The 16,032-nt window shown below is 38.1% G+C and overlaps 1 protein-coding gene across 2 annotated transcripts in view; it reads right to left on the bottom strand.

Annotated features, from left to right (window-relative positions):
• MAMDC2 (MAM domain containing 2) overlaps positions 1-16,032 on the bottom strand; it is a 75,078-nt gene continuing 59,046 nt past the window's right edge. Inside the window, exons 10-14 of one of the 2 annotated variants that reach the window (XM_042451613.1) lie at positions 8,529-8,622; positions 7,135-7,287; positions 3,630-3,889; positions 1,292-1,376; positions 1-907 (exon numbers count right to left, since the gene is read on the bottom strand). In XM_042451613.1, the coding sequence (XP_042307547.1) occupies positions 843-907; positions 1,292-1,376; positions 3,630-3,889; positions 7,135-7,287; positions 8,529-8,622 (657 nt within the window). In that variant the 3' untranslated portion in view covers positions 1-842. Of the gene's footprint in view, positions 908-1,291; positions 1,377-3,629; positions 3,890-7,134; positions 7,288-8,528; positions 8,623-16,032 lie in introns of those variants that run through there. The other variant, XM_042451614.1, reaches the window with a different exon arrangement.

Below are 16,032 nucleotides of genomic sequence, written 5' to 3'. Positions count from 1 at the left end.
GCATACTATACAAAATGCACATCCACAGGTATCTATACAATATTCAGTAATAAAGTGTGTAGCATCGATGTCTGGCCAGAATGCGAAATTTGTTGCTAAAAAACCATTCTGTGCACATTTCTCAAACCCATATATATATAATATTAAAAATGCATTCCAAACTGAGCTTGCTGTAATGAATGCTGGTCTGTGTTGTTATATTATAATTATACACATTTACAGAACACTTATAGAGGTTCGTTTATTAGCTGCAAGGTTGACAAATGAATTTATTACCATAACTGCTGAAAAGCAATAGCAAAATGGAAAAATAAACCCCTCATGTTTATAGGACACTTAATGTATTACAACCAAGACATTCTTGAACAAACAACAGCCGAAACAGTTTTAATAAGCCTACAGAAAATTACGTGTTCAACAATATTTCCTTCATTATTTCAAAATTCTTAAACTAAATCCTTTATTTGCTCAAGACAAGACATTCACTGAATGCAGATCTTGTTAACACAATGAATGATTGTGTCCATTTCACCTTCTGTATTTATGTGCCCAAAAATATTTATCAAAAAGCATCTAAGTCCATTAGTGCACACTCTGTGCAGCTGAAAAACTCTCTAGAATAACTGATGTCACATGCAAGACAAAATACAACAAAAACAAAGTGAGGGAACCCCTGAGTCAGTAACATTATTAGCAAGGCCAAGACAGAGTTTTTGCTGGTTTCGTCCCATGCCTTTGTGTCCAGTATTTAACACTTTTTTTTAAAAGTGAGAGTCTGGATGGAGTGGTGCAGTTTGTCTTATAGATCAGCAAGAAGATGCTTCGTCTGCTTCTCTTAAGGCTCAGTATTCAATTTCATTAAAATCAGCAGAATATCCAGAAGACTGTAATGTGGTTTCTCCCATTTCTAGAGAAAGGAAGAGAAAAGATTTAATCAGTCTGTATACATTTTATATAATCAATCCCTTATTTCAAGCTAAGCTATCTGGTGTGGAATGGAACCTAATAAGCATATCTCTTTCTTTCAGAATGACTTAGCAAAATTTAAGCTTCTGGTAACATTTGGTAAGAAAATTAATATTTTATTATTGGCAAGAGTATTGGAGTAACATCTGCTTAGAGATCTATAGAGAATCTACACACAATTGCCTGTAGCAGCTGCCTTGTTTTATGTTTTTATGATTGATATGTGGCTTGAATGCTGCACTTTGCTTCAAGTACATTTGATAATAAATAATGTGAGTCACATACTAAATATCAGGTAAATAACATTTAAGCAAGTTAAATTTACCTTTACAAGGTCCACTTTGAAACAAAATGTCATCAATAGCAATGTCACCTTTTATTGATAATCCACGAACCGCTTCAAATATGATCTGTATATTTAAAAAAATACTATTATTTAAATGTTTTTGAAGGCAATATTTCTTTTGCTTATTTTACAAAACAGAACATGAGGAAATTCTCTGGTGTTTCTCCTTAGTCATTACAATTTTGAACCTGCCTAGGAAGTCATTGTGTATGTTAAGATGATAAATTTAAAGATTTTTATAATGACAGTATTTGCTTGCTTTGTTATGTTTTTAAAGTGCTTAATAAAAATTAAAAAAAAACAAACAATTTTGAACCTAACTATAATGGGAGTGATAGAAAGCTCATGCAATGAATTCTCCAGTCCTATCTAACTCTGTTCCCTGCCACCATCTCTGGAGAGTTAGAGAACCCTCTTAAACAGTGTGGGATAGGTCACATGGGGCTAGAGTCCTCTGCCCCAAATTAGGCAAAGACATCACGGATAAAGCTGTGAACGGTGCCTGTGCCCCATATTGGGCAATTCCCTCCTTGCCCATTAAGCTCTAAAGCCTGCCAGTTCAGAAAAGTCACCCAACTCTCCAAATAAACATTGGGAGATGCAGAACACTAGAGAGGTAGGGTGAGAGAGGGACAGCCCCTCCAGATCAACCTTCCATCTAGCTGAGGAACTAGAATTCAGGGCAGTGTTTTCATGAATGCTTTCCCCTTGTGAGAAAATATACTCCATTACATTCAGAATATTAAAAATACATTGCCATAGGATTGCATGGCTATCCTAATACACTCGTTCCTCCACATTGGCTGGGGTTAGGGGCACAGGACGCCTGTGAATGTGGAAAAACCGCAAATAACAAAAACACTATGTTTTTACTTGAGAGGACACCTCTCTAGGAATCTCTCTAGGTTCTCCAGTGCAACTCTGTGGTCAACCTCTGCCAGACATTGACCAAAGAATTAAGCTGGAGGAGCGACAAATGCCTAGTGGAGTGTTCTCTCTAGGAATCTCTAGGTCCTTCAGTGCAACTTTTCGTTAAAGTTAACCACAGAGTTACGCTGGAGGACCTAGATATTCCTAGAGAGAACATATTAATAAAATCTGTGAATATCCGCAAAAGACAAAGCCACAAATATAGAGGGATGAGTATATAGTTGTTTCTGTGTCCTGGTATGTTTGGAAAGTTCAAAGTTGGGGAACATTCTGGACCAAAGGGAAGTTCTGTTTTGTGAGTGGAAGCCCATTCATGAAATGCTGTATTTAACCCACTGGGCTTTTGGGCTTTCTCCCCAGGAAGCGGGCAGAAGGTTGTTTATTTAACAATTTCTTCCACATCTACAGTTACCATGTTTGACTTACCCTAGGTTTGTATGTGGTACCTTTGATCTATAAGTTTAGAAGAGGGCTTGTTTTTATAATCTTTGTTCTGACATGTGAGACTGACTCAGATTTATTGACTTATTCCTTTGTCTCTAGAACCAGCATGTTCCGGACACTGCCCCTCACTTACTGGCTTTGGTCATTCATGCAATTCACTTGTGTTTCAGATTAGCAATGTGGGAGAAAAATGAGATCCCAAAATTATTTCTCCTCCCCCTCCCCCATGTCTGGGACCTATTTCTTTGCAGATTTAGGGAATTAGAAAATTTCCAAAATTTCACACAATTTTTTGTTTTCAGTATGCTACTAACACTGGAGACCCAAATCAAATGAATTTGGGACTATAATTTAGAATCATTTAGGCTACTGGTACTTCAATCCACAGTCAGAAAATAATCCAGTGACGGTGGAGCAAAAGCATATAGCAATGTTTATGAAGCAGAACAATTAGAGCACATCTTGGTCACTACATTTAAAACAAATAATAGTCTTGTTCGTCATCATGTATCATAGGGTGAAACATAAGTAAACTAAGAACCCATGATTCTACCAGAATCCTTCCTTGCACAGAACGCGCTTCACTTTCTGGTTCAAATCTGCATCAAATATAAACACATCCAAACTTAGAAAAAGTTAAATTGTTTTTATTTGGGAGTGCTCTGGCGGCGTAATAGTTAAACACCTGTGCTGCAGCCATTTGTACAGGTTAAATGCCTGCACTGCAGCCACAAGGTTGTGAGTTCAATCCCAGGGACTCCAAGGTCCACTCAATCTTGCATCCTTCCGAGGTCGCTAAAATGAGTACCCAGTTTGTTGGGGGCAATTAGCTTACACATTGTAAACTGCTTAGTGAGTGTTTAGTTCACCGATAAGCAGTATAGATATGTACTTGCTATTGTTATTCCCTCTGAAGGGATTACTCGATACACATTTTGTTTACCTGGTGTGATTTATCACAGGTATATTCTATTAGACCTCTTAACCATGTGACGCTTTGTTCACCTCGCCTTCTCCAGATGAGTGTCTCTTCCTTAGCACCGTGCTTTTTCACATAAACATTTAAGAGCCCAGTCCCAGCTCCATACATGTGATAAAAAAATATAAGACACTGATAGCCAAAGGTCCGTCGTAGTGGCCTCGAAATAAGCCGTGCCTTTTGCCCATAGATCATATTAGATGCCTCTATGTACATATAATGTCCTTTAAAAAAAGAAAATTATAAGATAACTCATCTTAATACATTTTTATACTCAGAACATTTTTATACTCAGTAACCTAAGTTCTCTTGCCTAAGGAATTATAATGGTCATAGTTCAGTAAACATGTACTGGTTACCTCCAAACCATAAATCTTTAAAGCTACCAAGAGACTCTTTTTCTGCAGCTAGCTGGAAGAAGAATTAAAACAGTGGCTCCACACAACATATCATGCAGCACTATATTATGCAGCAGTGCCCAGATCCCATATAAATTGCCAAGGTCCTTCCCACAAATGAGTCCCATTCAACAAAGCTCTCCTTGTAGAGTCAGCTATTGAAACCTAGTGAGCACAGCTGGAGTCTTAGTGATGAGGGGCCCTTTGTTAGTTTTTATCCTATCCAAGGTGGTGTCTTAATTAATGGTTTCCTATTTAAAATAATAATAAAATAAAATAATTTGGCCACAGAAGAAAAATAGCAAAGAAACTAATGATTTAAATATTACCAAATGGAAAATGACATTATAGAGCAATTTACTGTTAAATCCCTTAACAACTATGCATGGGAAGAAATAAGATTGGTTGAATCTGTAAATGAAGGCTTCTGTTTAAAGGTAAAATATGTTGACAGCATACTGACTGTCCCATTGGACAGGTTGATGCTGGAGCTGCATTTTAATCAGGGGCAGAAAAAAAATCAAGCCCAGTAGCATTTTCTAAATTCTTTTTTTAAAAAAGGGCAAAAAAGGAATGGATATTCCAGAGAAAAAGCCTACTGTAGAAGCAATTATTGTTGTAGTGACAGAATTATCCATGGCATTTATATCCCAAACAGACTTACAATAATGAAAGAATTTGTAATGAGCAAATTCAAAGTGGCTGAGTAATATCTTATCTTCTGATCCTGCAGACACCTTTGTTAACAAAAAAGAAAAGGAACAAGAATCCCCCTTCATTTTTACTTAAATTCCCCCATCCAACCAGCATGGTGTAGTGGTTTGACCATTGGACTATGACTCTGGAGACTCAAATCACCACTCGGCCCACTCGGCCATGGAAATCCAGTGGTTTCCTTGGGCAAGTCACACTCTCTCAGGCTCTGAGTATGACAGTGGAAAAATCCCTCTGAAGAAACCTGCCAAGAAGACCCCATGACAGGGTCACCGTAAATTGGAAAGATACTCAACAACAGCCCCATCAACAACAACCATGACACTGGTCTTGAAGGTCCCTCAAACCTCAGAGAAAGGGAATTGCAGGCAGAATCTCCAAAAAAATCCCTCTCCCTTGATTTTGCTAGATACAAACACACACTCGCTGGCTGAAACACATTCCACTCTGTAAGTGGTATAGCGTCACTCGATTCCACTCTGTGCCTATAATATACAGACTAGGAGGAAAGCCTGTAATCTACTAATTGCAATGTATGACTAGATAAAGAATGATTCACTTCTGCCTGCACATTCTGGTCAAATTAGAGAAGTTCACAGCCTCAGCCAATCAAAACAACCCAAATTATTATGTTCCCCAAAAACCTACATCATATACTTGGAATTAATTATGAAACCAGTGGCAGTTTTGAAAATGTACTTCATTTGCATATATTTGATCATCCTGCTTTCCTCTGTAAATCCAGCACTAACATTTTAAAAGTCTTCCCTCTTTTTGTAAGTAACAAGTAGTAGGATGGTGAGAGAAAGATCATATGCAAGACATGAAACACCTCTTCTGCTTCTTTATGTAGAAAGACCAAAAATGTATTGTCAGTAGTAAAGGTAAAGGTTTTCCCCACTGGCAAGGTTGTCAAGTCATGTCTGCCCATAGGGGGCAGTGCTCATCTCCATTACTAGAAGAAGATTTTCAGACCAGTGCTTACTGTGGGATAAGCGCTGGTAAAACACCACTAAAACACAATGCTGCAGCCTTGGCAGCCAATAAATAAATAAATAAATAAATAATTTTTATTTGTATCCCGCTTTTCTGTGACGAAACAATCAAAGCGGCTCACAACACATTAAAATCCACATTTACAAAATTATGTCCCAAATTCCCCCCTCTTAAAACAGGATTAAACATGTTACAATTAAAATATCTATTAAAAACACAATAAAAAATACAACGAGGACAGAGCGGTGGGCTGATACATGATGTGGGGGGCAGTCATTCTGTGGCTGGGCACTTTTATTCAGGAAAGGCCTGCTGGAAGAGAGCCGTCTTGACAGCTTTTTTAAAGCTGTCTAAGCTGGCAATTTGACAGATCTCGTCCGGCAGGCCATTCCATAGTTTGCAGAGAAGGCCCTCTGGGAGGTAGGAGTAAGTCTGGTTTTTAAAGGCTGCAATAGATTCCTCCCAGATAGGGTTGCCATACGTCCATACCTCCAAACCGGGAAAAATGTAGGACAAAATTTTCAAATGTAGGACACTTTTTGTGTGTGTCCTACATTTGAATGGGAGCCTCGCTGAGGGTCTCGCCGTGATCGCGGCGGGGAGCGGAGCCCAAGCGCTCTGCGGGAGGCTTTCCCTCACTGCCTGGGCCCTGGGCCGCGATCGCAGCGGGGAGCGGAGCCCAAGCGCTCTGCAGGAGGCTTTCCCTTGCCGCCTGGGCCCTGGGCCTCGTTGCGATCGCAGCAGGGAGCGGAGCCCAAGTGCTCTGCGGGAGGCTTTCCCTTGCCGCCTGGGCCCTAGGCCTCACCGCAATTGCGGCGGGGAGCAGAGCCCAAGCGGCGAGGGAAAGCTTCCCTCAGCTTGCCATATCCTGCCCGGGGGCGGGGGCAAACCGGGGCGGGACCGTGTGGACCCGCCCCAAACCGGGAAAGTCCCGCCCCCAGGCGGGATATGGCAAGCCTACTCCCAGGACCTGAGTGTGCAGGGCGGATTATATTAACACCTTTGTATGTGCTTCTCATTTGCCCTTGCTGGGTAAGACTCCCCAATCCATCCCTGGGCTGAAACAAATATGTGATGGTGCTTATGTGTGCAGTCCCAGTGAAAAAACAACAAAAATATCAACCTACCACCTGCCCTCCCCTTGCATAGACCACACATAAAAAGGACCAAAGCAAAAACTGTTTGGGGGTGGGAGCTCGAACAAAAGCAAATCCTTTTTATCCAAAGTTTAACCTGTGAGAGCAGGCAGAAGAAAGAGTTTAACTCAAGGGTCAGCAAATGTTGTGTGTTAACACAGGGCTAGAAATGGGTCTGAAATGCATTGACTCTAACCGAAGTTCATAAAATAAACTGTAACTCACCTACCCCAGTAGTGTGGTCTCCTTTTGGTCCAGTGTAAGACGTCGGAGTTTGACCTCTTCTTCTATGCCACCCACTTCGGTTTCTTTTTTGCTGAATGAATCCACACTCATTCCGTTCAAAAGTACATTCTCCAGGAAAAGCAGGCAATATATCTGCAACCAGGTATTTGCAGTTAATATTTAAAGTATGTATGACCCTGTCTGATAAAGGTAAACATGTTATGTATGACAGAGATTATATTTAAGTGTTGTGGGCCAAATTATATCATCAGTATTGCGTGTAACACATGGGACCCTCATCATGTAGTCACATTGGTGCAAGGCTCTACTGTGTGCATGCATTCCCTATATTGGTTTATGTCCAGTCAAAGGACCACAGCAGATGTGGGTGTGTGTAGTTGTTCCTGTCCCACATGTGTATATTCACATACTCAAGTAGCCTTTCTCTGCTTTCCATCATTCTGACTACTCACTTGCACTCCCATTGGACTGGGTGCATACTTGGATGGTTACCACAGCCCTCACATGTGTTGCCTCTGCCCACCCACCCCCAATTTGCTGCCTCATTTTTAAAATTTAATTCCCAAGAAGTGGGTATAGGAATGATGGCATATGGTGCAATCTTATACAGGTCTATTAAACCATAAGGCTCAACCACGTTTTTTAAAAAAACAGTTCTTCCCCAAAACAGCAGAGTAAACTGGAGGGTTTTTTAAAAATTACTTTAAGACTTCAGGCATCAAAAAGAAGTGTCTGTTCCAACAATACTGATACTGAGGTAAGGTTGCATTGTTTTATTCAGCCTGAAAGAGAATCTGTTATTCAGTGCCAGCACTGATCCTTCTCCCTGAGTTGCAAAGTAAGGTGTGCCTTTCCTGGAAGAGTTCAGGACAATGGATGAAGGAAGATGTCTGGAGACCATGACAACTGATTATGCATAATTTGGCTGCACTAAGTACCAGGATCATTGGAACCAGCCATTTTCCTCGCTTCAATGCCTTAGGCTCTCCACAACATTATAAGTGAGTGGTCTGTATTAGCCCATTTTGTGTGGAAGTCATGTATATGCTGGTCTTGGATTGGGACCAATGCACATGGCTCTACCTATATCCTATGATGGACCAAATGTGCAAATCCTCTTCAACACATTGCACCTGACAGGAGAAAGGCATGATAATTTTGACTTATATTTGTCATTATAGCAGTGTAGGATGCCAAGCTGTTAACTGCAGAATGATAATGTAACTATAATATGTTATAAAATACTCGAAAATAAATATGGAATTTTATTAGGGGATTCCATTCACCAAGAAAGCAGTATTTTTATTGGCTGAGTACACCTCAAGAGTGGTAGCAAAGACATACTATGGGTTTCATAGTCAAATTGATCTTACCAGCAACATGACAGCTTCCTAAAGTCACAGATACATCATCTAATGCCACTAGCCCACAATCCCAAAAGCTTCTGCACCAGCTCACAAATACCACCTGAAATTTAGAGAAAACATATGCTAATTAACATAGTATGTGAAAACCCTCATTTTAAAAGTTCTTCCACTTTTACTAATAGTAACAATTGCACTTCTTCAATTTTTTTATTCTGGCTTATTGGAACAAAAGCAATTTAAACAAGAAGAAATTCCTACTTCACTGCATTTCTAGTGTAGATCAGTATCAATACAAGTCTTATTAAACAGCACCTCTATTTATGCCAGTTTTTTTATTGATATATCTGATAAATTGCTAGCCAGTTCTAGTACTGGCCAGTTCTGGCCAGCTTTGGGCTTGGTTAGAAAAAACGAATGCTTAGTTTGTTTGTTTATAAAGTGACTTTATTTAATCACTTTTACAAGATATAGCCTCACTGGAAGGACTATAGGTTTTTTAATGGGTTTTTCGGGCTATGAGGCCGTGTTTTAGAAGAGTTCTTTCCTGACATTTTCCAGGAACTGTGGCAGGCATCTTCCGAGTATGCTGGCATGGAAGTGAGTGGGGTATATATAATGTTGGTTGAGGGCAAGTAACTTGCATGTTAATCTGCATATTGTTCTGTTATTGAATTGCAAGGCCTCAGGGTGTCTATTTAATTAGTGATCCATTGTCTGCTGGGAAATCCCCTGACCCTGGGTGGTTTTCATTTGCATGGAGGGACTACTGCTAATGGGCAAAGCCAGTATGGGCAAATCATAAAGCAGAGTCTATAATAAGATTGATAAAACTAGAACTAAGAATCATAACCCTACTGATTAAAACTGTTTAAACAATATAAACCATACTTTTAATTCTAGAAGGAAGCTGTGTTATTTCAGTAAAAGCAGAACTTTAACAACTTATGACATCTAACAGAGCTACTTTCATTGTTTGAATATAAAATCTATTGCTAATGTGTAGTTTGGGTATACATATAATAACTGCTACATGGGGTCAGTTTCAGTTGATCTCTATAATGATCAATTATCAACAACCATCAGTATATAGAAATACTAACACCACACCCCCACATTACTTTGTACTGTAAATCAAGTCCTCAATCTGTGATGAATCTTTGCACACGTGTCCAGTTGTGTAGATGCTGTTACCCCTCAGGGTCATTTAAACCAGCCTTCAGATAACAGCACAGTAACCATAAATGTGCACTACTTGGTTGCAACACTCCTTACAGGATCGAATTAATAAATTTGAAAGCCAAAAAAAAAAAAGTTACACAATTATTATTGAGACAAGTTATGTGAGCAATGCTGCTGCATGTCTGACATTAACAAAATACAATATGTTGCCTTTTTTCACCCCCTGAAAAGTACTTTTTGAAAAAAAGAATAATTAATAGCGGAATCAGTGAATAAAAGACAGAGTTGGCTAGGTTTCTTCCAGCTGGCATCCACAGTGAGATTTCATTGTGGGTTATAATTTTTCCACAGCTACTTGACTGCTTTATGCTGAAAGCAAGAAGCACTTTTGGGAGAAACAGCAAATGTAATTGTAAATGTGCCATTTTTCTAGATAGTGTCTGAAATATCTTTGTAATTACTCATCCAGTTCACCTATAAAGAGATGCGATTGAAATAGCTGTACCCTGTAGAAATCTAGGTGAGAATCATTCAAATGCATACCATTACATACTCCCATTTGCAATTCCAACTGTTTAAATAACGTAGCTTCAGCCCTCTTTAGTGGGTGGTATTTTTTGTATATTTAAGTCTGGTATTCAACTTAGAAACTGCACACAACCAATGAATGAAAATTACCTTGGACACTGATTACCTTTTATCAGACAAAATAAAGTAAGCCATCTTGCTTTTTGTTATCATAAAGCAGGAATAATTATTACAAGAAATCATAGCTGACATTAATGAAGATAAATAGTCCTTTGCTCACTCTGTACCTGCTGCTCAAGAACTAAAATCCTGAATATTAATTAACCATCACTTTCTAGAATTTTGTCACAGTATCTGAAAACTCCTCTGATTTGTATCCCAACTAATGTGACACAGTTCAGCTGATCATTTTTTAATCTGTGTGGTGGACACGAATCAATTAGAGCTCCAAATTGTTTGTACTATCTGTACTATACTATGAAGCTCACACCAAAGGAATGCATCAGAGTTTGAAAAGTAATGCACAAATAGACAAAATTTAGACGTCTACCACAATACTATTTTCTCTTACAAATTCACAGAGACTATGATCCAACATGCACTGCAGAAATAATCCAGTTTGAGTCCGCTTTAACACCTCTGGCTCAGTGCTAGGGAATCCTGGAAATTGTAGTTTATTGTGGCACCAGAGCTCTCTGATAGAGAAGGCTAAACTTCTCACAAAACTACAGTCCCCAGAATTCTCTAGCATTGGGCCAGGGCAGTTAAAGTGAACTCAAACTGGATTGTTTCTGCAATGTGTTTTGGACCTATGTTAACATGGTTACAATTTATAACGGTGTCAAAGCAAGTACAGGTACAGCCTCCTATGGCTTCAAGGTAAGGCAAAATATTGAAATCATTCTTACTCTGAACATAATAAGCTAGTAAACCTTTGATATTTCCAAGAAAAAAAGAATAAAATCCTGCATATGAATTCTGAAATGGAAGAGCTAGACAAAGGACTAGAAGGGGAGATGTTCTTCTTCAGGTAAAGAAGTGAGACTGTCCAGTTGGCCCCTCATATTCTCGTGTATGCAGGATTTACTGGTTCCCCTTACTAACAAGGTGCTATAGATAGCTAGCTTATCTGGTTTCTACAACAGGCACATTTCCCCCACAATACAGGAGTATGCTATTTCCTATTTTCCTGAAGAACATCTGCAGTAGCCACTGAAGGTTTCTGCAGTTTTTTCTAATGATAGACTCAAAAAAGTGAGTGTGATAGATCTAGGATATATCCTTCATTGATACTTCACTTTGGGCACTTATTTCAATAATAATCAGGATTCTAGGATTTCCAGGACTTCCTTCTGACATAAAATTTTGTCCTGTTCAGCTTGGTACTCAAAAAGGTGGAGTGGAACACATCCCTTCTTACTGCTCTATGAAGGATTGTTTTTTAGGCATAAAGAACAGCACATAGGGGGGGAAAACAGCACAATAATAAAGATAGATAAATGAGAGACAGCATGCAATTGTTAATATTTTGCAAGGGAAGACATTTGAAAAAGAAGGAACTGTATAATCCTCAGATTATTTGGCTCCCTAATACAGGAACAGTTTGGAATGGCACACTACTGTGATAATACATTTTTCTTTAATAAAGTTACATTAAATTCTTCCAGGGAAAGAGATCCCACTTTTCCTAGCTCACAAATAGAAGCCCACAATTAATAGTTTTCTGTACCAGTCAACTCAGTGGAGAGGAGGAGGCAGAGGCAAAATCCCCTATCTATTACCTTCTGTTGGAGGACAGAGCTACGTGGTCTAGATAGCCTTCTGTTCACCCTCAAACTAATCTGGTGAGGCAGAAGGTTCTGTCTGTCACTGGGGTCAAAGTGAGATTCAACTGTTAATTTTGGCAGCTTCTGTAGGTAAAGCAATGGAAGTGCCACTTGTCTTTCATACTAGACAGTAAAATGTCTTGGCTCAGCTCTGGTGATCACACATCTCGTCAATGTTAGTTACCAGAGAGTAACTAGCTATTTAAGAATACAAATGCCAAAACACTTTAGGGAAGCATTTACTTGAGCTAGATTTGATCAGCTTGACACTATGGTAAGATATGGGAGATTTAATGGCATCCCTTATAATGAGTGAATCTGTATTTGTGGAGAGCATATCCTCAGATATAGCACATATCCTATTAAATGCAAATTGTATCAGCAGGCAAGAGATTTGTATCTTGGACCCTATATTAAGCGAACAATGCACTGGGATACCCATATTAGAACAACATATTTTATGAGTGGTCAAGAATAAAAAATATCTCTCATGACAGCTCAGTATTTAAGTAAAACAATTCATCTGAGATCTTCATATGTGGGGCTGATTGGAGTAAATTGTAGGGGTGATGAAGAAATATGATGTATAAACTTATCTCCACTACACTTATTTATCTATTGTATTTATATTTTTTACTTCTGCATTTTTATATCCTTTTTATTTAACCTTTTATATAGTGCTTGTACAGAGGTTATACCATTTTTTGTTGTATTTTCAGATGGCTCACGGGCTAATCAATAAACGTTGTTGCTTGCTATTTTATAGTAGTACTGTGAATGTACATTGAAAAACATAGCACATGGAAAATAGCCAAATATAAAGAAGGATGCTAAAGATGTGAACACTTTACAAGTGTTCCCATGGCCACAGGTATCAAATATCCAGCATCCCAATTTTTTTTAACTACTGTAAATGGGGCCAGATTATGCCAATGTTCTTCTACCCACTTATTTAAAACAAAACAACTATTACAGTAATGAAGAATCAAAGTGCAAACAGAGCACTGAGATGAAGACAAATCTGAATGTTACTTCTCTGACTTCTCTTTTCAATCAGTTACATAGCAAAACAGAGAGTCTGTGTGATTAGAAAACTATTAATGTGTTATGTAAATCCTCAGCATATTAGTTGTTCTTAAATACCTTAAAAGCTCCAGATTCTGTCCAATCTTGGAAGCTAAGCAGGTTCAGCTCTGGTTAGTACTTAGATAGGAGACCACCAATGAATGCTGGGTGCTGTAGGTGATATTTCAGAAGAAAGAACTGAGAAAAACTCTTTGAGTATTCTTTGCCTTAAAAAGCCCTATGAAATTTATGGGGACACCATAAATCAGCAGCCAATTTGAAGGCACACACACACACACAGAGCATATTACTAGATTTCCAACAAGCTTTTACAAGTGCGTTTTCTCTGATGAAACTTTAGTTCTCTGATGCTTTTTACAACACAAATCTTTTGTTCTCAAAAGTATTATTAGCTCCTACCCCGACACATACACTGTGTTAACTGTATATGTGCCTTCAAGTCACCTGTCAATTTATGGCAATCCTATGAATTTCATAGGCTTTTCTTAGCCAAGGAATACTCAGAGGTTATTGGCAATTTCTTTCCTCTGAAATATAGCCTATACCACTGGATAGTCCTTAATGGTCTCCTACTCAAGGACTAACCAAAACGGACCTTGCTTAGCTTTCAAGATCAGACAAGATCTGGCATCTTCAGGGTGTTTAGGCCTCTGCATATACAACTACTTTAACAAAATATACTATCAACGAAAAATAAGTTCTATTTAGAGGAAAGCTTCAAGCTATTAAATGATAAAAGTAGGAAATAATTAATATTTTTAGAAAATTTAAGGAAATTGATTTCAAGATGGAACTATATACATATGTATAAAGGATTTATATTCTGGTCCCCAAATCTGGAACCTGTTGAGAACTTTTAGTACTTAAGGAGAACACAAGAATCATGTTCCTGCAAACAAAACAAAAAAGCAGTGCTGACTGCACACAGGGTAGAATTCCTTAGGAAAACAAGTACTGTACTGTAACTTAAAAAAAAAATTGAAAGGTTCAGTTATGTAATGACCCTTTTCTTTTGCTAATGGCAAGAGATGACAAAGTTATAAACATAGAAGTTGGAGGCCTTAGTTTATTGAGAGTACAATGACTAGTAGTCAGTGACTTGCATTTTGTTTAAAGTACAGGTGTTCGATACATATTTGCTGTTTTGCGTCTGTATCTATCTTACTTTAGAATTTATTTGGCTGGATCACACCTATCAACATTTGTGAAATGGTGTTTTTTCCCCATGTCAGTGGCTCAGTTGCTAGTTTCCTGTACAAAATTCTCTAGTGCCAGTAATTGCTTCAGAGGACTAATTCAAACAGATCCTACCAAAAAAAAAAATTCCTACACAACTTTAGACACAGAGTTCTTTCATTGGTCTGCTATGCATCTTTCCCAGCACAAAAAACAAATGTGCTCATAAAAAGCATAACCAAAATACTCAAACATGAACAGCATTTCATATCTGTTTTAGATAGTATTCTTTACAGTATAAGGAAATGTGGCACAAAATTTATTTTTAAAAATAATTTTAACTTTTTCTTTCCAGCTGCAAAAGTCTTCTAACTAAAAAGGCTCTAAAAAACAGCTCTGATTCTCTCATTCCATTTGACATTCAAGGATAGCCAAGAGTCAACTTGGCTGCCAGGATCTGTTTACGATATCCACAGACAGCCAAAAAGTAAAACTTATACAAAATCAACCACAGCGCAAATCAAACAAGTCCTAAGCATGACTTATTATTTTTGCCTGCAGGCAATTTACCCGCAGGGGATTTATGAATAGGAGATATACTGAATGTGATGATACCTGGTCAATTTCACATAGCCTGCACTAAGGAGGCAAAACTGAACTGGCCCTTCTTATTGTCAGTGTGGACACTAACATTATAAGTGTTCTTTTTGTTGTCATCATAATTTGAAACTAATGTACCCATCATCCCTCACTATTGGCTATGTTGGGTATGGGAGTTGGAGTCCAACAATCTTGAGAATGCCATACCCTCCCCAGCCCTGATCTACATGATCTTCACTCAAGTTCAGTTACACTGATCTCATTTTTTTAATGATTAGTGATGTATTAACAGTGAGATTGTACATGTATGAATTACAATAGCTCCCAGTCTGTATGCCATCAAACCTTCCCTTCTCCTGTAAATTGCAATTGCTTGTCCTTTTGTGCCTTGCAAAGATTACAAAAAAGTACATACCAGGAGATTTTGTTATATAAATCTTGAAAACTCATTCTCTTATTTCTAGATGTTATGTAAAACACCACTGATCTTTTGAACTACAATATTACATTACATTATTCACTTTGGCACTATCCTATAACCCCTAAACATTTTCAGGAGTACAGTTGGCCCTTCTTATACACAGATTTTTTATACACAGATTCAAGCATCCACGGTTTGAAAATGTTCCAAAAAAGTATAAATTTCAAATATCAAACCTTGATTTTCCATTTTTTATAAGAGACACCATTTTGCTCTGTCATTATATTTAATGGGACTTGAGCATCCATGGATTTTGTTCTCCACGGGGTATCTTGGAACCAAACAATACCGTATAACAAAGGTGCACTGTACTTCCAGTTACAACTGAGTGGTTCTGTATTTAGTTCTTCATCAACAACAACACTATATATCACTTTTCTTGGAATTGCTGTTTATGTTTCTAACATATAGAAAGAAAGCTAGCCTACCTCACCACTAACCTGTTCACAAGAAAAAAATTACAAAAATATGATGAAGAGGTTTGTAATCTTTCTCATATTATGACATGTTGTCCTGTCACTTCTTAATTAGACATTTCCAGTGTTATTTTTTAATAATACAAACTACAGAGAACTAAAGTGCTAGCTTCAGGTCAATATTTCTTCCAAGAAAACCACTTGAACTAATCAATTTT

Source organism: Sceloporus undulatus, chromosome 2, assembly GCF_019175285.1.
Source record: "Sceloporus undulatus isolate JIND9_A2432 ecotype Alabama chromosome 2, SceUnd_v1.1, whole genome shotgun sequence".
Lineage (NCBI taxonomy): Eukaryota > Metazoa > Chordata > Lepidosauria > Squamata > Phrynosomatidae > Sceloporus > Sceloporus undulatus.
Note: the sequence above shows the minus strand (reverse complement) of the source record. Positions and strands in the feature narration are given on the sequence as shown.